The 25,731-nt window shown below is 47.9% G+C and overlaps 1 protein-coding gene across 10 annotated transcripts in view; it reads left to right on the top strand.

Annotated features, from left to right (window-relative positions):
* Positions 1–25,731, top strand: part of TENM4 (teneurin transmembrane protein 4) — a 659,336-nt gene that overhangs the window by 494,658 nt on the left and 138,947 nt on the right. For all 10 annotated transcript variants that reach the window (XM_081859991.1, XM_081859990.1, XM_081859998.1 and 7 more), the window contains 2 exons: positions 12,796–12,897; positions 15,290–15,484. In XM_081859991.1, coding sequence (XP_081716117.1) covers positions 12,796–12,897; positions 15,290–15,484 — 297 coding nt within the window. The remainder of the gene's footprint in view (positions 1–12,795; positions 12,898–15,289; positions 15,485–25,731) is intronic.

Here is a 25,731-nt window from a genome sequence, read left to right as displayed (position 1 = left end):
GGAGTACTGCAGCTGATCTATTGCCCTGAGCCCATTTTGGCTGTTCTGCAGTCCAGAAGCCCGTTGGTTTCGATGGGGAGCGGCTGCTGTTGCAAAAACATGGACACAGGTGGTGCAAGCGGTTAGCTGGCCTTTCACCTGCAGGAACAAAGCAGAGCCGAGATCTGTTCCTTGGAAACTGCTGCTGGTTCTTTTTTTTTCTTTTTTCTTTTTGTATAATTTTTTATTAAAGATTTAAACAAAACATATTGTCCAAAAACATGTCATCCTTAATTTTCCACCATTTTCCTTCCTCCCCCCACCCTCCCACACAAAACCCACCCACCCCCGACTTCCCTCAGTTCCAGTCTTTGGTTTCTTTGTGAATACTGTTCTCTGCATGTTATAAAAATGTATAAATCCTCAAATTGTTTAATTATTGTCAATAAAAAGTTTGTGAATGTTTATTCGAAACCTGCCAAGGAGTGCAGTTCATTTTGTTGCATCTTCAAATACTTTGTAAAGGGCTCCCATTCATCTTTAAAGTCACAGTTATCCTTGTCCCGTAGCTTATGTGTCAATTTTGCCAGCTCTGCATAGTCCATCAGTTTTTCTTGGCATGATTCTTTAGTTGGGTGTGATGGGATAATGAGCTGCTTGTGCGTAAAGCTTGATCCCTCTGGGGTTTGGTTGGTCATCCCAACCTAGGCACTAACGGAGCTCCCCAAAGCATGACTCCGTTAGTCGCTGGTAGAATCTGACAGTGGGCGTCTACGGAACCTACGCCAACATAAAAGCTGTTTGACAGACATGCGCTTTCGTGACTCTCTGCGTGACAGTTTCCGGCGCAGGGTGGGAGTTCCTAACGGGGGTCTTGTTACCTCTTCGCTGTCGTCACTGGAAGTATCCCAGAGCCTCCCCTCCGCTGTGACTCCTGCACTCCCCCTGCTGGTTCCTTCTGCTGCAGATTCTCTCCTATTCTCATGGAACTTATCCACCACCTCTCTCTCCGATGGCAGTTCCCTGACATCCACCTCCCCCCCAGGGCCCCCTTCACCCCCTCCCGCCTCCTCTCCCACTGGCGGTGAGGACGGAAAGCCCCTGAAGGAACTCTCCTCGTCGTCCGAGGATTCAAACACTTCTAGCCACGGCGTACCGTCTCTCTCCCCGTCTTCCTCTTCTTCGTCTGAGTCGGCTTCCTCACCCACCCCTGACTCAGGGAACCCTTCAAACTCTCCTTCCTCATCGGTGGTACCAAAGTGTTCCCTTCTAAATCGTGCCACGGGTTGCGGTTTTCTTGGGAAACGCTGATGAAATGTTTCTATTAAAACCTCGTCATTGACTACCTCTGCTGGTACCCAAGTGTTTTCCGACTCTACTTCCCCCTCCCATTCTACCAGATATTCCACCTGATTCCCCTTCCACCTGGAATCAATGATTCCTGCCACGTTCATGTCGCGCTCTCTCTCTTCTATCACGGGCGTTTGGGTGGCCTCTCTCTCATGCTCCCCCCACTCACGTCCCTCTCGGTACGGCGACAGTAATGACCTGTGAAATACTGGGTGTAACTTCATGTGACTGGGCAGCCTGAGTTTGAATGCTACTGGGTTGACCTGCTGTATGACCTCAAAGGGTCCCAATCTTTTGGGTCTCAATTTCTTACACCCTCCTTTGAACGGTAGTCCTTGGGTGGATAACCACACCCGGTCCCCCACCCTTATGGTTTCACCTTCCCTCCTATTTTTGTCTGCTTGCTTCTTATATTCTTCCTTGGCTTTCTCTAAGTTAAGTTGAAGCTGACGGTGGATCGCTTCCATCTCTTCAAAAAAAATATTCCGCCGCCGGCACGCTCCACCTCTCCCCTCCCTCTCCTGGGAATGCCCGGGGGTGACACCCATAATTTGCCAGAAAGGGACTCATCCCTGTGGACACGTTCTCCGCGTTGTTGTAGGCAAATTCTGCTAGAGGTAACTTATCCACCCAATCATTTTCTCTGTCTTTTACATAACACCTCAGGTATTGTTGTAAAATCCCATTTGCCCTTTCCGCTTGCCCATTGGTTTCTGGGTGCCGAGCAGTTGAGAAATTGAGTTCTACGTGTAATAAGCTCATCAGTTTCCTCCAGAACCTGGAAGTAAATTGTTTCCCTCTGTCGCTCAAAACCCTCAAGGGGGCGCCATGCAACCTAAAAATATGTTCTACAAACAACTTGGCGGTTTCCTCCGCTGTGACTGCATGTGAACAAGCTATAAAATGACACATCTTGGTTAATAGATCTACCACCACCATGACAGCTGTTTTGCCTTTGGATTTTGGCAGGTCCGTCATAAAATCTATGGATACTGCCTCCCATGGCCTTTCGGGCGTGGGTAAGGGTTGTAATAGCCCCGCTGGCGCCACCCTCTCTCCTTTTGCTCGCTGGCACCTGACGCAACCCCTGACATATTCCCGTACATCCTCCCTCACCTTGGGCCACCAAAACTCCCTGGTAACCAACCACATGGTTTTGTGCTGTCCAAAATGTCCCGCGGTGGGGCTGTCATGCAACTGCTTGAGTACTCTGCCCCTCAGTTCCCCGTCGGGTATGTACAGTGCCCCTTTGTAATACAACGCCCCGTTCTTTTCTTCAAACCCCCCTGTGTTCTCCTCTGCCCTCCGGAGCTCTCTGAGTTTCCCTTGGGCGTATTCATCGTTCTCAGTACCCTCTATCAGTTCCCTCTGCCCCACCAATGCCGCCCCACACACCCAGCGGTCTTCAGGGATTACATGCCTTGCCTCGGGCGCTCCCTCCCCCTCTAAGTACTCAGGTTTCCTGGAAAGAGCGTCCGCCCTCACGTTCTCGGATCCGGGCACGTAACGAATCTCAAAGTGGAATTTGGAGAACTCCTGGGCCCATCGTACTTGTCTCTGGTTCAGCACTCGGGCTGTTCTCCAATATTCCAGATTTTTGTGGTCAGTTCGGACTTGAACCTTGTGCTGCGCCCCAATCAGCAAGTGCCGCCATTTCCGGAAGGCTTCATGAATGGCGAGCAGTTCTCGGTCGTATACTGTGTAGTTCCTCTCGGATTTGTTCAACTTCCGCGAGAAGAATGCACACGGTCTCCATTCAGACGTATCTTTTCCCGGCTGGAGAAGAACGGCCCCCACCGCTCGGTCTGACGCGTCAGTCTCCACTCTCATTGGTTGTTGTAGATCCACATGCAACAGTTGCTCTTCCGACGCAAACGCCTGCTTTAAGCGTTCGAACGCCCGCTGCGCTTCTTCCGTCCAAACAAATTTCTTTTTGCTACTAAGACAATCCGTGATAGGCGCTGTCAAATGGGCAAAGTTCTTGATGAACTTCCTATAGAAGTTTCCGAAGCCCAGGAACCTTTGCACGTCCTTCTTGGTCTTTGGTGTTTTCCATTCCAGTACCGCTTGAACCTTGCTGGGATCCATGGCCAACCCCTTGTCAGACAACCGGTACCCCAGGAATTCCACCTCCCTGGTATGAAACTGACACTTCTCCAGTTTCACCCACAGCCGATTTTCTCGCAACTTGCTCAGTACCTCTCTTACATCTCGCACATGCTGCTCCTCATTCGCTGAGTACACCAGGACGTCATCTAAGAACGCTACGCAGTTCTTGTAGAGCAGTGGCCCCAGGACGTGATTCATGAATGATTGAAAGCAGGCGGAGCCCGCTTGTAATCCGAAAGGCATAACTAAATACTCAAAAGCCCCCAAGGGGGTGAACATAGTGGTCTTCCACTCATCCCCCTTTCTCACACGTATCAAGTTATATGCCCCCCTAAGGTCCAGCTTGGTAAAAATTTTCCCTTTTCTCACCTGTGTCAGAATGTCATCAATTCTAGGCATAGGGAAAGTCACTGGTTCTGACACTGCATTTAGGCTTCTGAAGTCACATACAAGCCTCGGTTTGCCCGTGTGTTTTTTGTCCACAAAGAACACTGGGCTGCCCCCCACCGCTCGTGACTCTCTGATGAAACCTCGCTTGAGATTCTTGTCAATGAACTCCCTTAACTCCTGCATTTCACTGTCTGACATTGCATACAGCTTGCCCACTGGCAATTGTGCTCCTGGGAGTAAGTTAATTTGACAGTCAAAGGGTCTGTGCGGGGGCAGTCTATCTGCTTCCTTTTCGCTAAAGACGTCAATCAAGTCAGCATATTGTGGTGGCACCTTGCCCTTGCCCATCACTTCCACCCCTGCTAGAGTGGCCCTGGCCCCTGCCTGAACCTCTCCCTCTTTGCAGTGTTCTAGGCAATGTGCTGATCCAAAGGAAACCACTCTCTGATGCCAGCCTACTAGAGGATCGTGTAGTGCTAGCCAGCTCATTCCCAAAATAATGGGAGCTCCTCCCAAAGTGGCTACGTTAAACGCTATCAGTTCTGTGTGTCTTGCCACCCTCATTACCATTGGAACAGTCTGCTGGCTCACTTCTCCTCCCAACAGTTCCCTCCCATCAATCGTGGTAACCTGCAAAGGCTTACTTAATGGGATAGTCTGTATCTGGTGTTCAGCTGCAAACTCCTTACTCATGAAATTACAGGAGCTGCCTGAATCCAATAGCGCTTTTATCTTTAGTGGGTGTCCATTGGACAGTTCCAGCAACACCTCTATCACAAGCGCTGGTCTTGGAGGTTCCGGCGTGGGCACATTCACTTCTCCTCTGCCTGACTGCGGTGCCCTGATGCTGGCAGCCAGGCGTTGGCTTTTACTTGCTCGCTGCTTGTTTCTCCTTCCTCCTTCCCCCCAACAGTTCCCGCCATTCCTTGCCATTCCTTCCTTTGCGGACAGACTCTGGCAAAGTGACCTGGCTGTTGGCAGAGATAACATCTCTTGGCGCCCTTCCCCTCCTTCTTCCGCCCTTCACTGGTGTTTGAAACTGCGCGCGCGCGCGCTGTTCCAATTTCCATCGGCTCTGCTGGCGGGAAAGGCTGCTCCGGAATCTCTGGAATGCGGAAATCCTTCCAACGTTCCCCTTTTCCTTCCCGCTTTTCCAAAGCCCTTGCCTCCTGGCGCGCTCCTATGGACAGCGCTGATTTAGTCAGATGATCCATAGACTCCGCCCTGGGCGCCCGGGAAAGTTCATCTTTCACTGCCGGAGAGAGCCCTTCTTCAAACAGCATTTGAATAGGTTCACTCGCAAGGTCCCACCCCAGTCTATGAATCAGCATGCTGAACTCAGTCCAGTACTCACGTACAGATCGGCTCCCCTGTTTACACGCCATTAACTGCCTCCGCACCACCCCTTGCTCAATCTCACTGGAAAACATCAAGTCCATGGCGCGAAAAAACTTCATAGTGTCCTTTAAGATTTCATTATTGGCTGCCATCAGGGGCCACACCCAGTCCCTCGCCCCTCCCTCTAGATGGCCGATCACGTACGCCACTCTAGAGTTCTCATCAGGGAAGTCATCAAACAGTAGGTTAAGAGCATATTGCATCTCTGTCCTAAAGGCTTGATAGTTCCTGGGATCCCCCCCAAATTTCTGCACCAATCCAGGCACCTTTCTGGCAAGTGGGGTGGGTTTCCCTTTATCCGCATCTTGAGCCCTCCTCTCCTCGAGCCTCGCCGTTTGCAGCGCGAGCTGGACCTCCAACGCCCTGTACCTGTCTTCCAGGCTTGGACCTCCTCCAGCCCCAGCTCCTGCACCTCCGGTTCCAGCTGGTTCGCTCATGATGCCCTCTGCTTGCACAAGCTGCTTTCAGAGACTGTCAGATTGCTGTGATGGGATAATGAGCTGCTTGTGCGTAAAGCTTGATCCCTCTGGGGTTTGGTTGGTCATCCCAACCTAGGCACTAACGGAGCTCCCCAAAGCATGACTCCGTTAGTCGCTGGTAGAATCTGACAGTGGGCGTCTACGGAACCTACGCCAACATAAAAGCTGTTTGACAGACATGCGCTTTCGTGACTCTCTGCGTGACAGTTTCCGGCGCAGGGTGGGAGTTCCTAACGGGGGTCTTGTTACCTCTTCGCTGTCGTCACTGGAAGTATCCCAGAGCCTCCCCTCCGCTGTGACTCCTGCACTCCCCCTGCTGGTTCCTTCTGCTGCAGATTCTCTCCTATTCTCATGGAACTTATCCACCACCTCTCTCTCCGATGGCAGTTCCCTGACATTGGGATTTCTTCGGTCTTCCATCCTTGTGCTATTAGAACTCTTGCGGCCGTTGTCGCATACATGAAGATGTTTTTCAGTTTTTTGGGCAGGTCTTTCCCAACAATCCCTAACAAAAATGCTTCAGGTTTTTTAACAAATGTTAAGTGGAACATTTTCTTCAGTTCATTGTATATCATTTCCCAATTTTTTAAAATTACGTTACAATCCCACCACATGTGATAAAATGTCCCCTCCTTTTCCTTACACTTCCAACATATATTTGAACTAGTTTTGTACATTTTCCCTAACTGCACTGGTGTCATATACCATCTGTACATCATCTTCATGTAATTCTCCTTCAATAGGGAACAATCTGTAAATTTTAAGTCAGTTTTCCATAATTTTCCCCAATTTTCCATCATAATGTGGAAAGTGCTGCTGGTTCTAACTGCATGCTAGCTGCTGCCCTGCTAAATTCGCAGTGCTTGGGTTTTGTTTTGTTTTGTTTCTCCTTGGCGCTGGCTTGTTCGTTCCTCGATGCCTGGGGAGCCGCGAGCAAAGCACAGAGGCTATAAAATATGTAACTCTTAACATGCATTTTCATTAGCAAAGCCTCTAATAAGGCCTGGTGTTGGGAAGGCATTGCCTTGGCCTCTAGCCCAAGAGAGAGAGAGACCCCTAGTAATTAAGCATGATGCTACCCAGTAAATAAATAAGGAAGAAATATTGCAACATTGGCTGTTCTGCTGGCCCACCCAAGCCCGCCAGAGGGTGGATAATTAATCTGAAAGCGAGGTGGGGGAGGGAGAGGAGGAAGATCTATTGGGAGACCAGCCAATTTGTCCATCTCTTTAATATATATAATTGCATTTTGTCCAGAGAAAAAGTAATTCACACGGGTAATTGCAGGACAGGGCAAGGCAGCTTTAACAAGCTTGCCGCACTATATCAGGCTCGCTGCTTGCCAACTGGCAAGTGTTTCGTGACTCTGCTGTCTCCGGGGTCTGCATTGTGGGTCGTGGGGGGCTAAACAGGCTCCCACAGTGCCGTGAACGGATGCCCTGAGAGGTGTGTCGCTAAGGAGACAGGAGTAGTCAGCGTGGTGCCCGAAGATGTTTGCTCCGTGCAAGTTGCGCCTCAAAATGCTCTAGATTCAGGTAGATAGCCATGTTGGTCTGACACAGTTTATATATATATATATATATATATATATATGCAGGTTTTGGTGTCCTCGGGTGTCTTCCCGTGTAAAAGTTGGGGTGTCTAGGCGACGTTTCGACGAGGTCTCACTCGTCATCTTCAGGCTGGTGCTTTCGGCTTCTTGTTACTGGAACAGAGCTCTGTTCCAGTAACAAGAAGCCGAAAGCACCAGCCTGAAGATGACGAGTGAGACCTCGTCGAAACGTCGCCTAGACACCCCAACTTTTACACGGGAAGACACCCGAGGACACCAAAACCTGCATATATATATATATATATATATATATATATATATATATATATAAGCACCTTAGAGACCAACCACCATATTTTTCACTCCATAAGATGCACCTGACCATAAGATGCACCTAGTTTTTAGAGGAGGAAAACTATTCTAAACGAAACAGTGGATGTAAGATTTTTGTGGTTCATGCTGTGGCCACAGACATGTGATCTGATGGTGAATTTGGGGTGAACCAATGCAAAAATCCTGAGGATCCATGGGCTTTTACCTCCCTCCTTCCAGGCAGCCTCTGCTAGTGTCCCTTATATCTCTTCCGATCCCACCGATCAGCTGTTTCCTTTCAACACTCCCTTCCCTCTTGTTTCCCTTAGTGTCTTTTCCTTAGCTGGAGCAGCTTTTTGTTCCTCCTTTTCTTCTAATTTCTCTCCTTATTGCTTTAGTCTTACTGTTTCCCCCCCTTTGCAAGTTTGCTGCCTTTACCTCCCTGCTCCCAGGCAGCCTCCTTTATCTCTAGCCTCCCTTATCTCTCTCCCCGATTGGCAAATGATCAGCGGCTTTGTTTCAACACCCACTTTCCTCTTTCAAAAAAAAAAAAAAAAAAAAGCATGATCTGCTTTTAGCCCCTGGGCAATTGGTTCCAGGGGCCACACATTCGCTCCATAAGACACACAGACATTTCCCCTTACTTTTTAGGAAGAAAAAAGTGTGTCTTATGGAGCGAAAAATACAGTAAGTTTGTTCTTGGTATAAGCTTTTGTGTGCATGCACACTGCTCTATTCAGACGACAGTCCTCTAGAAAGGAGAAAAGCAACAACTGCTGGATTAACACCTAGTAAGAGCTGTTCGGCAGTGGAACGGTCTCCCTTGGGAGGTTATGGACTCCCCTTCCTTGGAGGTTTCTAAGCAGAGGTTGGACGGCCTTCTGCCATGGATGCTTTAGCTGAGACTCCTGCATTGCAGGGGGTCGGACTAGATGACCCTGGGACCCCCTTCCAACTCCACTATTCTATTATTCTATTATTCTAAGCTGGATTCAAATCCCTGTGATCTTGGGCAAATTAGATCCTTGTGGCCTTTGTTCTAACCCAGCAGGGTTCGTCTTACAAGTTTAGACCTCTTTTTGGAGCAGCGTGTACCCCTCTCCTTTTATTGGAGATGAAGTAATTTGAAATCATCATCATTGAAAAACTTTATTGTCACTTGAACAACTTGTATACAGTGAGATTACACAAGCACCCCCACTCAGCTCTCTTAGTCTTAATTCCCCTCGTTTACTGACGCACACCCACCAAACCCAAAAGTCAGTTGCCCTGCTGTTATCTTTTCATTCAGTGGCCTAACAGCCCACGGATAGAAGCTGTTCTTTACCCTGTTGGTGCGACTAATTGTGCTTCTATATCTTCTGACCAAGGGCAGGAGATCAAGAAAGTGCCGGCCAGGGTGTGAATCATCCCTGAGAATTTTCCTCACTCTCCTGAGGCAATGTTCTTCCGCTATTTCATCCAACGGATTCACGGGACAGCCCATAATATCTTGTGCTGTATTCACCACCCTCTGTAGGCACTTCCTATCAGATGACGTCAAACCAGCGTACCACACCGTGATGCAGTATGAAAGGACACTTTCTATTGTGGGCCCAGTACGAATATCTTTTACGTCAGAGTACAGTGACCAATGCCTCACAGTAAGCAGTGCATCATCTAGAAAGGCTCATGTTTCTAAGAGCTCATTTATTGGATAGTTCAATGGTTAATTTTTGTGAGAGGTTTATGAAATGGCTCAGTTGCAGCAAAGACCTGAATCAAGGTCTTAAAAAGAGAGGAGTTGTTTCCTCACCGCTTCCATTGTTTCTAACTTGTTTCAGTGGGGACACACACATACAGAGATCTAGCTAAGTTAAGGCCGCTCCTATATAATTACATCCTATTTTAATATGACACACATTGCATGGAGTGTGAACCAGAAACAATAGACTCAAACGAACTATGCTATTTTATCATTTCGCCTAATGCCACACACACTGCCGTACCTGTCTTCATGCAAACGTCGGCGAATAAATCATCAAAATGATCTTTATTTTCTCTTCGCGGGTAAAAAAAAAGAAGTGTGTTTAATAAGCCATGTGTGTTTTTTTCTGTATTAAAAGCAAATTGTAAACACTAATAGTTTGAGCTGTCATTAAAACAAAACAAAGTGCTAGGAACAGTTTGAAGACTGTACGTTTCTAGTTTTTCTGGAGTTATTTAGCAAAAGCATTACATCGTACATGGAATAAATTAATGCTGCCTGCTCAGGCAAGAAGCAGGAGTTCTGCTACATAGATATTTTGAATTATGTAAATAACTACACAGCTTTACGGATGTCGTCTTTCTCGGAGTTGCGCTGGATGTCTCTGATTTCGATACAGCTTTTTGATTCTTTACCGTTAATTGACTTTGACGTCCTCCGAAGTCGGAATCTGCTAAAATAAATAAATGCACTGTAAGAAAATAAACAATTAGGCAAGTATCCTAATCTGTTGATCTGTTAAGGGGAAGGGCTACAGCTCAGTGGGACAGCATCTGCTTTGCATGAAAGTCCCAGGTCCAATCCCCGGTGGCTGGGAATGTCTCTGGCATGGAACCAGCTACACAAATATAAGATGGGGGACAGCTGGCCTTCTAGCAGTAAACATGAAAAAGATCTGGGGGTCTTGGTGGACCACATGCTTAACATGAGTCCTCAGTGTGATGCAGCAGCAAAAAAAGCTGATGCTATTCTAGGCTGCATCAACCAAAGGCTAGTGTCTGGAGGCGGTTGGAGGATGAATGGCAGCTAACAGATTGAGGTTGAATTCTGACAAGACAGAAGTACTGTTTTTGAGGGACAGGGGGCGGGCAGGTGTGGAGGACTCCCTGGTCCTGAATGGGGTAACTGTGACTCTGAAGGACCAGGTGCACAGTCTGGAGTTCATTTTGGACTCACAGCTGTCCATGGAGGTGCAGGCCAATTCTGTTTCCAGGGCAGCTGTTTACCTGCCCGTAGACTGTCTCGACAGAGTGGTACATGCTCTAGTTATCTCTCACTTGGAATAGTTCAATATGCTCTATGTGGGGCTACCTTTGAAGGTGACCCGGAAACTGCAAATAATCCAGAATGCAGCAGCTAGACTGGTGTCTGGGAGACCATATAACACCGGTCCTGAAAGACCTACATTGGCTCCCAGTACGTTTCTGAGCACAATTCAAAGTGTTGGTGCTGACCTTGAAACCCCTAAATGGCCTCAGCCCAGTAGACCTGAAGGAGCGTCTCCACCCCCATCATTCTGCCTGGACACTGAGGTCCAGCTCTGAGGGTCTTCTGGTGGTTCCCTCACTGCGAGAAGTGAGGTTACAGGGAACCAGGCAGAGGGTCTTCTCGGTAGTGGTGCCTGCCCTGTGGAATACCCTCCCTTCAGATGTCAAAAAAATAAACAACTATCTTACTTTTAGAAGACATCTGAAGGCAGCCCTGTTTAGGGAAGTTTTTAATGTTTAATGTTTTATTCTGTTTTAATGTTCTGTTGAGAGCTGCCCAGAGTTACAGGGGAAACCCAGCCAGATGGGCGGGCTATAATAATAAGATGTTGTTGTTGTTGTTGTTTGTTTCTAGATCAAGGGAAGTAATAGTTCCACTCTATTCTGCCTTGGTCAGACCACACGTTATACTGTGTCCAATTCTGGGCACCACAATTTGAGAAGGATGTTATCAAGCTGGAATGTGTGCAGAGGGGGGCAACCAAGATGTGGCTGGGGCAGCCCAGCCAGGTGGGCAGGGTTTATATAATAAAATTACATTTATTGCTATAAGATGATCAAGGGTCTGGAAACCAAGCCTGATAAGGAATGGTTGAAGCAGCTGGGTGTGTTTAGCCTGGAAAAGAGGAGACTAGAGAGGAGATATGATGGCCATCTTCCAATATCTAAAGGGATGTCATGTAGACAATGGAGCAAGCTTGTTTTCTCCTACTCCGGAGGATAGGACCCAAACCAATGGACTCAAGTTATAAGAAACCCTGCAAAGCTGCTGCCAGTTGGTGTAGACAACACTTGTTGTTGTTGTTGTTTAGTCATTTAGTCGTGTCCGACTCTTCGTGACCCCACGGACCAGAGCACGCCAGGCACTCCTGTCTTCCACTGCCTCCTGCAGTTTTGTCAAACTCATGCTGGTAGCTTTGAGAACACTGTCCAACCATCTCATCCTCTGTCGTCCCCTTCTCCTTGTGTGCTCCATCTTTCCCAGCATCAGGGTCTTTTCCAGGGAGTCTTCTCTTCTCTTCTCATGAGTTGGCCAAAGTCTTGGAGCCTCAGCTTCAGGATCTGTCCTTCCAGTGAGCACTCAGGGCTGATTTCCTTCAGAATGGATCGGTTTGATCTTCTTGCAGTCCATGGGACTCTCAAGAGTCTTCTCCAGCACCATAATTCAAAAGCATCCATTCTTCGGCGATCAGCCTTCTTTATTGTCCAGCTCTCACTTCCAACACTAGGCCAGGCTAAATAGACCAGTGGTCTGAATCAGTATAAGGCAGCTTCCTATGTTCCAACGACAAGCTTGGACGTTTTGGCACATACAGTGCCCATATGTTTGTTTTAATGCAAGGGATCCTGCTGTTCCTGCAAAACCGGGTGCATAGAACTCTCCCCTCTCCGGAATTGTATGGCGAAATCCACAATGGTTGGCATTTAGCATACAGTGGTGCCCCGCAAGACGAATGCCTCGCAAGACGGAAAACTCGCTAGACGAAAGAGTTTTCCGTTTTGGAGGTGCTTCGCAAAACGAATTTCCTATGGGCTTGCTTCGCAAGACGAAAATGTCTTGCGAGTTCCTGCGGGGTTTTTTCCTCCCCACCCCCTTTTTTCTAAGCCACTAAGCCGCTTATCCGATAAGCCGCTAAAAGCCGCTAATAGCGCTCAATAGCGCTAATCCGCTAAGCCGTCAATGGGCTTGCTTCGCAAGACAAAAAACCGCTAGACGAAGAGACTCGCGGAACGGATTCTTTTTGTCTTGCAAGGCACCACTGTACTGTACTTTTCACTGTCACCCTTATGTAGGAATGCTTTCTGCTCTGTCATCTGGTGCGGAGAATGAGTTCAGTGTTGTTTCTATTTTCAAAATATATCCTCTTATCATTAGAAGTTTGCTGTTGAATTACGCTACCTTTTTTCATGGATGTTCTCCACTCCTATGACTGATGTCCTTTGCTTTTCCTTCAAACACTCTTTTGTTGTCTCTGTTTCTCCTTCCCGCAGAATCAGTGGATAACTGCCCTAGCAACTGCTACGGGAACGGGGACTGTGTCTCTGGGACCTGCCATTGTTTCCTCGGCTTCCTGGGTCCCGATTGTGGACGAGGTAGGGATTTGGGTTAACTTTTGTTGTTGTTTGTTACTGTCCCTTCTGTATCTTGTGGAAGGTGGGATGGGGGCTTCCAGGCAAAGGTGGATTCGGAGCCCACCCCCTAGTCTATAAACATTTATCCATACTTTTAGGTTTATCTTGGGTTTATCTATCAGGGACTCTACAAGACTCACTCCTCCCTGCCCCCCACCAAACATACCCACCCCTTCCTTTTGGTTTCTGCATGTGAGCAAACAGAACAATGACCCATCAAGGGCACTGCCCCTTGGGGAAAGAATTGGTCCAAGAAGCTTAGCAATCACTATGTTCCATTGTTTCTCCAGCAACTGCTCTGTCAATAGCTGGCTGAGCTTAGGCTGACCCTTTTTGTCCTCCTGTCAACCATAAGGTGGCCTCTGAGCAGCTTCTTTTCCTTGCCTGAACCTCAGAGGTTATCCTAGAGCAGGCACAGGCAAACTCGACCCGCCAGATGTTTTGGGACTACAACTCCCATCATCCCTAGCTAACAGGACCAGTGGTCAGGGGTGATGGGAATTATAGTCCCAAAACATCTGGAGGGCTGAGTTTGCCTGTCCCTGTCCTAGAGAGCCTGCCCTGGTGCACTTTACGTTTCCAAGCACAATTCAAAGTGTTGGTGCTGACCTTGAAAGCCCTAAATGACCTCGGTTCAGTATATCTGAAGGAGCATCTCCACCCCCATCGTTCTACCCGGACATTGAGGTCCAGCGCTGAGGGCCTTCTGGAGGTCCCCTCCCTGAGAGAAGCCAAATTACAGGGAACCAGGCAGAGGGCCTTCTCGGTAGTGGCACCTGCCCTGTGGAACGACCTCCACCAGATGTCAAAGTGAAGAACAACTACCAGACTTTTAGAAGACATCTGAAGGCAGCCCTGGTTAGGGAAGCTTTTAATGTTTGACGCATTACTGTTTTTAAATATTTTGTTGGAAGCTGCCCAGAGTGGCTGGGGAAGCCCAGCCAGATGGGCGGGGTATAAATAAATTATTATTATTATTATTATTATTATTATTATTATTACTGAAGGGAGGGCACCCACGAGCCAGGACTAGTCCAAGCAACCTCTTTACCTGAAGTTCCCACAAAGCCAAACCTTCAAAAAAGGTGGCTAGTCAAAAGGTTTGTGGGGGTTTCCCCCCCGCTTGCTGCAGCTATAGCCTGCAATGCTCCTGAAGGCTTTGCACGGAAACCGAGGATGAAGCAAGTCAGTGCAAAATAGTTTGAAGTGTATGAGACTTGTCATAGGAAGCACGCAAAGCAATGAGGTCTGTGCTTTGCTAAGAATCATTCATGTAGGCCTCTCAAGGAACCCAAGGGCTGCTGTGGCTCGTTCTCATAACAGCAAAAAGGTTCCTAGCATTGGTTTACAGTCTCTATTGCAAGACACACACACACACAAAAGGAAAGGGGTATGGGGACGGAGGAGGAAAACAAGCACGCTGCAGTCATTAAGAATGACCAGCTGGGATGGAAACCATTCAGGTAGCCTGAGGAACAGCTGCTGTTGGGGAACAGCTGAGCAGGGCCAAAGGCAGCTGGAGGCAATAAAATAACAACCCATCTCAGGCTTAATAGACGTTGTGCATTTTGGCAGAAGCTCCAGATTCAGCATCCGCAGAAACCTTTCACTGCAGGCTTGTGCTGGTTGTTAGGTCAGGCGTGGAACAGCTGAGCTCAAGAAAGCCACATGAGCCATTAATTGGAAAGACGATGTAAAAATATAGGGCATGGGAATAGATGCCTTGATGCACATGGGCTGGGAGGGGGCTAATAATTCTGACCGCACAGTGGCCACGACTTCTCAAAAGCCCAATAACTAGCCCCTTGGAGTCCCAGCTGAACAGAGCAGCTGCTCATGAAACAACAGGCAGGCGCTCCAAACAGGTAAGGAGGGCTATCAGTAGGTAAAGGTAAAGGGACACCTGACCATTAGGTCCAGTCGCGGACGACCCTTGGGTTGCGGCGCTCATCTCGCTTTATGGGCGGGTCATGTGCTTCTGGGTCATGTGCTCAGCATGACTAAGCCGCTTCTGGTGAACCAGAGCAGCGCATGGAAACACTGTTTACCTTCCCGACGGAGCGCTACCTATTTATCTACTTGCACTTTGACGTGCTTTCGAACTGCTAGGTTGGCAGGAGCAGGGACCAAGCAACGGGAGCTCACCCCGTCGCGGGGATTCGAACCGCCGACCTTCTGATCAGCAAGTCCTAGGCTCTGTGGTTTAACCCACAGCGCCACCCGCGTCCCTTCTATCAGTAGGAGCGATTCTAATAAAACGCAAACCATTAAGTCCTTGCAAAGTCCTTGGCCCCTTGCGAACGAAGTTTTTAACTGTTGCCTTTGTTGTTCTTTCCTCTTCCCTGCTTCTCAGCATCTTGCCCGGTCTTATGCAGCGGCAATGGGCAGTATATGAAAGGGCGCTGCTTGTGCCACAGTGGGTGGAAAGGAGCCGAATGCGACGTACCAACCAACCAGTGCATCGACGTCGGCTGCAACAGCCACGGGACCTGTATCATGGGCACCTGTATCTGCAACCCGGGATACAAAGGAGAGAGCTGCGAGGAAGGTATTTGTAGTCATCGCTCAGTGGGTCTTATTTCCGCCCTTTGGTTTTCAGTGCAAGAGAGAGGGGAGTTGTTCACAGGCGGACCAAGTTCTAGAGGCCGAGGCCATTTCGGCTCCCCGCAATGCAACAGCGTAGCGTGGGTTGTCAGCACCCGGGGCAAGGCAAGTAATTTGCGCCCCCTAACCCGGGGGCAAGGCAAGTAATTTGCGCCCCTAACCCCTAACCTGCCGCCGCTGCCAGCTTCTTCTTGCTGCTGCCTGGGCCGGGGTATTTACGGTAAGGTAGCCACGGCGGCGGCGGCGGGTCCGTGTCAGGTGATCTGAGGCAAGTTGCCGCTGGCGCTGCCGCCCAAACGACGCCGCTTGCCCGGAGGATGAGGGCAGAGAGGCAAGGAAAATGCCACATGGCCCAGCAGCTGCAGTAGTAATCGGCGGCAGGGCTGAGAGGAGGGGCTGCCTGGCACGCCCTCCGCGGCCCTGACGCGTGGGGAGTGCGGCGAGTGCTGAGAGCCGCTGCCTGCCGGACACCTTCAGCCCGGACATGCGCACAGCTCGTCGGTTCCGTGAGACATGGGGCTCTGCTACAGCCTGCGCCCGAGGCTCTTCGGCGACTCCAGAGGCGATGAGCGCCCCCCCCCAGATGTTGCGCCCAGTGCGGCCGGCCCCCCCTGCATCCCCCACGCTACGCCACTGCCGCAATGTGTGTGTTTTTTGTTGTTGTTTTTTGAAAAGTTTTTATTGTTAAAATAGTTCAGCATTAATACACACATATTGCGAATATACAAGCATTTAAACATTCCTTTCATACAATCCTTTAAAATATTCAAACATACCTGCATTCAGTCCCACAGATAATTCCTTTTCCCCTCACTATCCACCACCCCTCCCCCCACCTTTGTGTTAGACTTCCAATCTACTCAATCACAATTTCTTTCCACTTCAATTACTTTCTTTCACACACCTTTAACCTAATTTCATGCTTCTTTTTCTATTACACATCGTTATCCATCTTATTTAGTATTTCAGTATTTAAAACGGAACTTGTTTATTCTAATAGGAGTTCTGATTTTTCAATATGGTTTTGCAAGTATCCTTTAAACACCTTCCAGTCCCTGTCTATCTTTTCTTTGAGATCCTTCCAATTTCTCCCATTGCAATGTGTTTTTTGAGGAGGCCAAGACTTCACACAAACCTTGAAGTGCCAACACCACTGTTTGAGGCTGGTTATCTTTCATTTTTGGTACAATAACTGGGTGAGAAAATGGCCAGTCCTCCTGAGAGGGCTTCTGAGAGGCAATTCATATAATCACATGCTTGAAACTCCTTCCCCATCTGCACATCTAAACGTATGCACTGGTTTTTTTCCCCTTCGTGTGCCATAGTAAGCAATTACTGATTCCATTGTTTACGGAGCGGCAGCGCAGCGCATGTGAAGTGGTGCATTTATATGCTGCTTTTCCTTTCAGAGTCTGAAAGCCATGTCATATTCTGGCCTTGGATTCAAGCACTGCTTCATCATCATCATCATCATCATCATCATTTTGTTTGTATGCCGCCTTTCCATAGCTGAAACTATGCTCAAGGCGGCTTACAACATGACAAGCTTTACATAATTACAAACATAACTGAAGTCATAAACAATACAGTGGTACCTCAGGTTAAGTACTTAATTCGTTCCGGAGGTCCGTACTTCACCTGAAACTGTTCTTAACCTGAAGCACCACTTTAGCTAATGGGGCCTCCCGCTGCTGCCGCGCCGCCAGAGTCCGATTTCTGTTCTCACCCTGAAGCAAAGTTCTTAACCTGAAGCACTATTTCTGGGTTACCGGTGTCTGTAACCTGAAGCGTATGTAACCTGAAGCGTATGTAACCTGAGGTACCACTGTAAATAAAACACATCAAAAAGTACACAACCAAATAGAAACAATTTCCACATAATTATCAAATTATCATAAGATTTAAAACTTAAGATGCAACAATAATATCAGCAATGGCTCTCTCTCAACCCCCGGTCAACAAAACTCCATTCATCAGCTTCAGCTTTTGTAGCTGGAGTCAGTCCGCACTCCACTCTCCCAGGCCAGATGGGAAAAGGCCAGCAAGGCAGGGTGCAGGTTGTCCAGGGCTCACAGGCAAGATGGTCTCATTTAAGACAACGCAGATAAAAATTAAAAACAATTTAAAAGCAGCTGCAGTCCTTGTGAAGCCTGCCAAGCCCCACCCCAAGCCAGGTGGAGAGAGGCAAGGGCAGGGTCCTTCAGGCCTTCAGCAGCTGGTTCTCCTGCTTCAGAACTGAACGTATCTTTTTTAAAAAAAGTCTTGCCTTAAGATCGCTTTCCGTTCCGTTCTGAGCCCGAGATGGCAATGTTGTGGCATTTCTCCTTGATCTGCATTCATTTCCATGTCTTTTATAAGGTGCTGTGTTTTCATGCTTTCCTTTATGTGTGTGAAAGATGGAAGCCCAGTTGCTGTGAGAGCCAGTGTGGTGTAGTGGTTAAGAGCGGTGGACTCGTAATCTGGGGAACCGGGTTCGCTTCCCCGCTCCTCCACATGCAGCTGCTAGTCACACTTCTTGAAGTCTCTCAGCCCCACTCACCTCACAGAGTGTTTGTTGTGGGGGAGGAAGGGAAAGGAGAATGTTAGCCGCTTTGAGACTCCTTAGGGTAGTGATAAAGCGGGATATCAAATCCAAACTCTTCTTCTTCTTCTTTTTCTTCTTCTATTGTGGGTGGATTGAACTGCTTTCTTAACGCCAGACCTCCTGTTATTGTGAAGCGATGAACAAATTGGCTCTTGGGACAGCGCTGGCGGACGGATGTGCTTGTGTCAGCAAGACACCCGTCCGTCAGCTCCTTCAGAGGCAACAAGCAGGAACAACATGTTATAGCAAACACAAGGCTGTCGCTGAAAATGGCAAGCCTTCTCCTCTCCTTGTCCAACGCGTGGTACCCTGGCGTCATCACGATCCACGCTTGCTCGCTTTCTAAAGAAAGGTTTCTTTATGGATTTCAGCTAGTACATCAGCAGGTTGTAGCTTTCCATCCCGCCCCTACAGTCTCACACTAAGCCCGTTCAATTGCAAGCATATAGAAAAAGACCAAGTCACTTCCCTGTTACATAAATATGTCATTCCATGAGTTTTCGTGAGTTTTTCACAGCCTGTAGCCGCCTTCCTTTCTTGAGGCACATGAGATAAAATTAAACAGAGTTTCTTCAAGAGTCATTAGAAGATATCTTATGTCATCTTTCTTTTTTTTATAAATCATTTTTATTAAGTTTCCCATTTTAACAATCCAATCAAATCACATTAAATATTCCAAATTATACAAATACATAACCATTAGTCCAAATATTCTGCCTGAATTATAAAATTTTTGTTGGGACTTCCCATGCTTCAAGTTTGGTGGGGCTCTGATCTCTTATGTCGTCTTCTTTCACGGGCATAACCGGTTAGTCACATCATGAAAATTGGGCCCCAAACCTGTGCAAGCCAGATTGCAAATAAGTTCAGGGGCCTCCGCTGTTAGGCATGCCACAGATGTAGACGGATTAAGTCTTTATCTATGAGATCCTACATACAGTGCTTTTTTTCTAGAAGAAAAAGTGCCAGAACACTGGATCTTTGTACTAGTAGTACAGACTTATTTATGTGGGGGTTTGGTCCGGACTCCTGTGCATGTATGAAAAATCATGTATAATGGGGAGCACCCTGGAGAGTCCTAGCATCATCATCATCATTAATTAATTAATTAATTAATTAATTATGCCCTGCCCATCTGGCTGGGTTTCCCAAGCCACTCTGGGCGGCTCCCAACAGAGTATTAAAAGCACAATCCAACATTAAAAACTTCCCTAAACAGGGCTGCCCTCAGATGTCTTCTAAAAGTCAGAAAGTTGTTTATCTCCTTGACATCTGATGGGATGGAGTTCCACAGGGCAGGTGCCACCACCGAGAAGGCCCTCTGCCTGGTTCCCTGCAACCTCTCTTCTCAAAGTGAGGGAACTGTCAGAAGGCCCTCGGAGCTGGACCTCAGTCTGAACAATGGGGATGGAGACGCTCCTTCAGGTCTACTGGGCCGAGCCTGTTTAGGGCTTTCAAGGTCAGCACCAACACTTTGAATTGTGCTCGGAAATGTACTGGGAGCCAATGTAGGTCTTTCAGGACTAGTGTTATGTGTTCTCGGCGGCCGCTCCCAGTCACTTGCGAGGAGACCCGCCTCAGAGCCCGAAGAGGATGTTTTCGTGCTCTAGGGAGGGTCTCCTTACCAGCCAGAGACTTGCTGAGGCTGCTCAGCTGAGGCGAGGGGAGCCTTCTTCCTTGCAGCTCAGCTCTGCCTCTCGGATACACGTAGAATCATAGAATCGTAGAGTTGGAAGAGACCACAAGGGCCATTGAGTCCAACCCCCTGCCAAGCAGGAAACACCATCAGAGCACTCCTGACATATGGTTGTCAAGCCTCTGCTTAAAGACCTCCAAAGAAGGAGACTCCACCACACTCCTTGGCAGCAAATTCCACTGTCGAACAGCTCTTACTGTCAGGAAGTTCTTCCTAATGTTTAGGTGGAATCTTCTTTCTTGTAGTTTGCAACCATTGCTCCGTGTCCGCTTCTCTGGAGCAGCAGAAAACAACCTTTCTCCCTCCTCTATGTGACATCCTTTTATATATTTGAACATGGCTATCATATCACCCCTTAACCTCCTCTTCTCCAGGCTAAACATGCCCAGCTCCCTTAGCCGTTCCTCATAAGGCATCGTTTCCAGGCCTTATACCGTGTACCAGCAGAAAGGATAGGACGGCTTTCCCATGCATTAGCTTCTAGCCAGGAGGCCGAAGAGCCTCAGCACAGCCCTGCTGCACCTCTGGCTCATGAGGAGACTCTCTCTAAAGGATGTCCCCTTCGGGCTCCGGGGAGGGTCTTGTCGTGAGCCGGAGACACAGCAGGGCTTTGCTGAGAGGTGCCAGAACACCTGCATACATGCATCATTTTATTTCTATGCCCCCTGTTGTAACCCCCCCCCCCAGCAATCTTTGCTTTTGTTTTGTAAGGAAGTGGTGAGGTTTTTTGTACACACATACACACCCCAGTGTCCACACACTAAGACACTTAAACTGTTGTGCTCGGGTGCAGCTTTTGGGTTTCCAGTAGATGTCTGAATGGCCACTGTGAGGATGCCAGACTCAATAGGCCTTTGGTCTAATTCCGCTTCCATTTTTATGCAGCCCAGAGAAATAAGCCATTCGGACCCCTCAAAGGAGGGCGTTCCATAGCTTTTATTTCGAATCAGTGAATTAAATAGGAAGTGCTTGAACAATTACACATTACAATTACAATTTCTCTCTGTGCTCTTCAGGGCTTAATTCTGTGCCCGCTTACCTCAGAGTAAGTCCCATTGAACTGAGTGAGACTCACATCTGAGGAGATACGACTCACATCAGTTCTGTAGGATTATTAGTATTATTATGTATAGAATTTATATACCGCCATATACCCAGAGGTCTCAGGGCGGTTCACAGAATAAAATCAAAATATAAAACCACAAAATACATAATCAAAATAAAAACAACCCAATAACACCCAAAAAAAACCCCCACCACCACATTTCAAAATGGAACCCTCTCCATGATGAATTTTCATTGCCAGGACTTATTAGGCAGAACTTTTCTGATTTTTCCAATGATTGCTGCTTTTAGATAATTATGATTCTGATTTTGTTCATGTCAGTTGCAATCTTATTACAGCTCTATTCAGACAACTTCTTTTGCCGTTGCTTTGAAAGCCTCTCAGGGCTACAAAGTTGGACAGAGATTCTTAAATAAATAAATAAATAAATAAATAAATAAATAAATAAATGCCCAATATTATTTAATCGGATGGCAGCCCCGAATTAGAGGGGCAGGCACCAAATGAAACACATTTTCCTAGGAGCCTTTGACTGGTTGGGAGCTTTCCCCTTTCCCACTCAGCATTTGTTTCCCATATGCAAGACAATATTTCGTAGTTCTGCCAAGAGGAAAGGAACATTAAAAAGAATCTATGAAATATGTTACTTAGGAAATCTGTGGGATTCTATTCCCCCTCCCCCCCAAAAAACTGTAAATCCCTCCAATAAAAGTTGATTTCAAATATTTCACAAATATTATTTCTTTTCTTTAAAGGAGGCCCATCTGGTCTGGATCTCTTTTGGTTTGAAGCCTCAGTGCTTCTTCCTCCAATGTTTAAAATATGCCTTTTCTGATTAATGTTCTCTTAACTTTTCTCTCTTACACTCACTCACTCACACACACACACATTGTATTAAGCCTGTACAGTACAGTTGAACCTCGGTTTTTGAGCATCTCAGAAGCCGAACTCTGGAAACCCGGAAGTAATTGCTTCCGTTTTCCAATGCGCCTCGGAAGTCGAACGGGTTCCACTGCGTGTTTTTCCATTTTCACCATTGAAATTTCTGGCAGCCCTTTGCGCATTGGTTGTCAAACGTTTTGGAAGTCGAATCGTCTTCTGGAACAGATTACGTTCAACAGCCAAGGTTCCACTGTATTTTCAAAGCACCTTTTTTATTTTACTTATTTATTTATTTATTAGATTTCTTTGCTGCCCTTCATCCAAGGATCACAGGGCAGTTTACAATATAAAAACACAAAAATACTTACAATAATAACAAAAAAAACCAATAGCTCTGCACACACGCGCACAGTTTAAAAGGCCAAAGAGTGTTTAATTGGCCAAAGGTCTAGATATAGAGGAATGTTTTCGCTTGGTGCCTCGCAAGCCTCCTTGGGGAAAGCACCCCACAAATGGGGAGCCACCACAGGAAAGGCCCCGTTCTCGTGTTGCCATCCTCCAAACATGGAGAAGGCACATGGAGAAGGGCGTCCGATCGTGATCGCAGGGTCTGGGTTGGTTCATATCAGGGGAAATGGTCCTTGAGTTATTGCGGTCCAGCCAGATCTCTCCTGCCTGCTGTTTGCACCTGGAACAGATCTCTAGAAAGAGGCTTGTACCATGCTATTCTTCTTCTTCAAGAAGAAGAAGAAAGTGGGAAACGAAAAGGGAGCAAACGCGCACACACTGAAGCTTTTGTTCACAAAGGAGGCAGCGAAACTCTCCAATCCAAGACCCCGTGCCACGGTGCCAAGACTCTGAAGCGATGCGGCCAGCAAGGCCAAGATTAAAGTAGCCATTGTACCGGGCGCCTTCTGAAAGGGCTCGTTTCAACATGAAAAATGGCCCTGGGATTATGATGAATGAGGTGTCCTGACATGCATGCAACCTCCCCCCCCGCCCCCCCGCCCCCCGGTAATCCTGTGTTAATGCTGAGGTAGCAGAGCGCTCTTGCAGCCTGTGATGGAGACCCCTGTACCGCTCACCTCCTTCCCCCCATTGGCCTTCAGAGAGGATGATTAATTGCCTATCCGTTGCCCCTTGTCAGTTAGCCCACAATCTTTGTTCCCCACAGTTGAACCATCTGCCGGGGCCGTAAGGTGCTGCCAGCTCGCTCTCCCTGTTCTCCCTTTCATGGCTGTTACTTCTGAGGAAGAAGACAGTCTGGGGGCTGAGAGAGGTCCCTGCATTCTAAGATTGGTGCCTTCGCTCTGGGAAGCTTTGAACAGCCCCAGAGATTTATAGGCCGGGTCTGCTCCTCCTGCCTCTCTGGCGATGCATAAAAAGTGTGAGTCTTCATCCCACAGAAATATATCCTTGCGCAGCTCAGGGAAAGGGCTGAGCATAGGTAAAATGCAGGTGACTTTGGAAATTAAGTCATATATATATACACACACACACACACACACACACACACACACACTATACACACACACTATACACACACACATACACAGAGTGGACGCTCAGGTTGCGAACATGATCCATGTGGGATGCACGTTCGCAACCCGCAGCAGCATGCGCGTTGCGATTTGGCGCTTCCGTGCATGCGCAAAGCGCTAGTCAGCATTCTGCGCATGTGCAACCCCCAAAACCTGGAAGTAACCCGTTCCAGTACTTCCGGGTTTCAGCAGGTCCGTAACCTAAAAAAACACAACCTGAAGCGTCTGTACCCCAAGGTATGACTGTGTACACACACACACACACACACACACACACACACACACACACATAGCTTCCAGATGACAGCAGCCATGAAATTAAAAGACGCCTGCTTCTTGGGAGAAAAGCAATGGCAAACCTAGACAGCATCTTAAAAAGCAGAGACATCACCTTGCCAAAAAAGGTCCGTATAGTTAAAGCTATGGTTTTCCCAGTAGCGATGTATGGAAGCGAGAGCTGGACCATAAAGAAGGCTGATCGCCGAAGAACTCATGCTTTTGAATTATGGTGCTGGAGGAGACTCTTGAGAGTCCCATGGACTGCAAGAAGATCAAACCTCTCCATTCTGAAGGAAATCAGCCCTGAGTGCTCACTGGAAGGACAGATCCTGAAGCTGAGGCTCCAAGACTTTGGCCACCTCATGAGAAGAGAAGACTCCCTGGAAAAGACCCTGATGCTGGGAAAGATGGAGGGCACAAGGAGAAGGGGACAACAGAGGGCGAGATGGTTGGACAGTGTTCTCGAAGCTACGAACATGAGTTTGACCAAACTGTGGGAGGCAGCAGAAGACAGGAGTGCCTGGCGTGCTCTGGTCCATGGGGTCACAAAGAGTCGGACATGACTAAACGACTAAACAACAACAGCTTGCAGATCGCGCCAAACAGGTGGTCTTTCTGGTAGCTTGATGCTAGCAGGAGAATCTGACAAAAGCGTCTTTCTGCCTTGATAACTCAGCCAAGAGAGCATGAGGCCCTTAATTTCAGGGTTGTGGGTTCGAGCCCTACAAAGGATTTCTGCATTGCAGGGGGTTGAAGTAGACTCCAACTCTACAGTTCTATGATTCTATTATCTTTGTGCCATAGATAACACATTTCGCTTTGCATAGCACAGGAGGTGGGTCCCTGCCCCACGGAGCTTGAAATCAGCACATGGGAGGGTATCGTTGAGTTGTAGAGTCTGGGGGGCAGACCCAGAGGGTCATCTAGACCCACAGGAATCGCAGCTAAGAGGAAGGAAGTGGAGACAGGCGTCAGACGTGGGAAACATAGTATGGCGGCACCCATCCTTTGAAATTTACGTTTTCTTTCCAGCACCTATGGAAGACCTACCTGCCCTGACAAGCCTTTGAAGTGCAAATCTTTACCCTGCTCTGCATTTGCATTGGGTTGGAAAATGGGTTTTATATTCGGAATTTTTATATTCTGTCGCCAGTGCTTCTGCTGTTAAAGCGCTTAGCCATGTTTCGACGGGAAGCAAATCCACAAACGGAAACGATGAATAGATACAGTGGTACCTCGGGTTAAGTACTTAATTCGTTCCAGAGGTCTGTACTTAACCTGAAACTGTTCTTAAACCTGAAGCACCACTTTAGCTAATGGGGCCTCCTGTTGCTGCCGCGCCTCCAGAGCACGATTTCTGTTCTCATCCTGAAGCAATGTTCTTAACCTGAAGCTCTATTTCTGGGTTAGCAGAGTCTGTAACCTGAAGCGTATGTAACCTGAAGCGTATGTAACCTGAGGTACCACTGTATATTTATCGATAGCAGGGGTCAGCAAACTTTTTCAGCAGGGGGCCGGTCCACTGTCCCTCAGACCTTGTGGGGGACCGGACTATATTTTTTGGGGGGGTGGGGGAATGAACAAATTCCTATGCCCCACAAATAACCCAGAGATGCATTTTAAATGTCTGCAGAAGACATAACAAGGGTCAGCAAGCTTTTTCAGCAGGGGGCCAGTCCACTGTCCCTCAGACCTTGTGGGGGGCCGGACTATATATATATTTTTTTTTAAATGAACGAATTCCTATGCCCCACAAATAACCCAGAGATGCATTTTAAATAAAAGCACACATTCTACTCATGTAAAAACACCAGGCAGGACTCACAAATAACCCAGAGATGCATTTCAAATAAAAGGACACATTCTACTCATGTAAAAACACGCTGATTCCTGGACCATCCGCAGGCCAGATTTAGAAGGCGACTGGGCCAGATCCGGCCCCTGGGCCTTATTTTGCCTACCCGTGATCTATAGCAAATCCTCGCTCAGCCGTGAAGCTCACCTGGGTGTGGCTTGGAGCCTGCCGCTCCCTCTCTCCCCTTGCCTACCTCGCAAGGTTGTTGTGAGGTTGTGATGGGGGGCAGATTACTTCGGCCACCTTGCACTCCCTGAACAAACAAATGAGGTCATGAATGCGAACCTA

This window comes from Podarcis erhardii (genome assembly GCF_964252035.2).
Source record: "Podarcis erhardii genome assembly, chromosome: 4".
Classification (NCBI taxonomy): Eukaryota; Metazoa; Chordata; class Lepidosauria; order Squamata; family Lacertidae; genus Podarcis; species Podarcis erhardii.
This window is presented reverse-complemented; position numbering and strand designations above follow the sequence as displayed.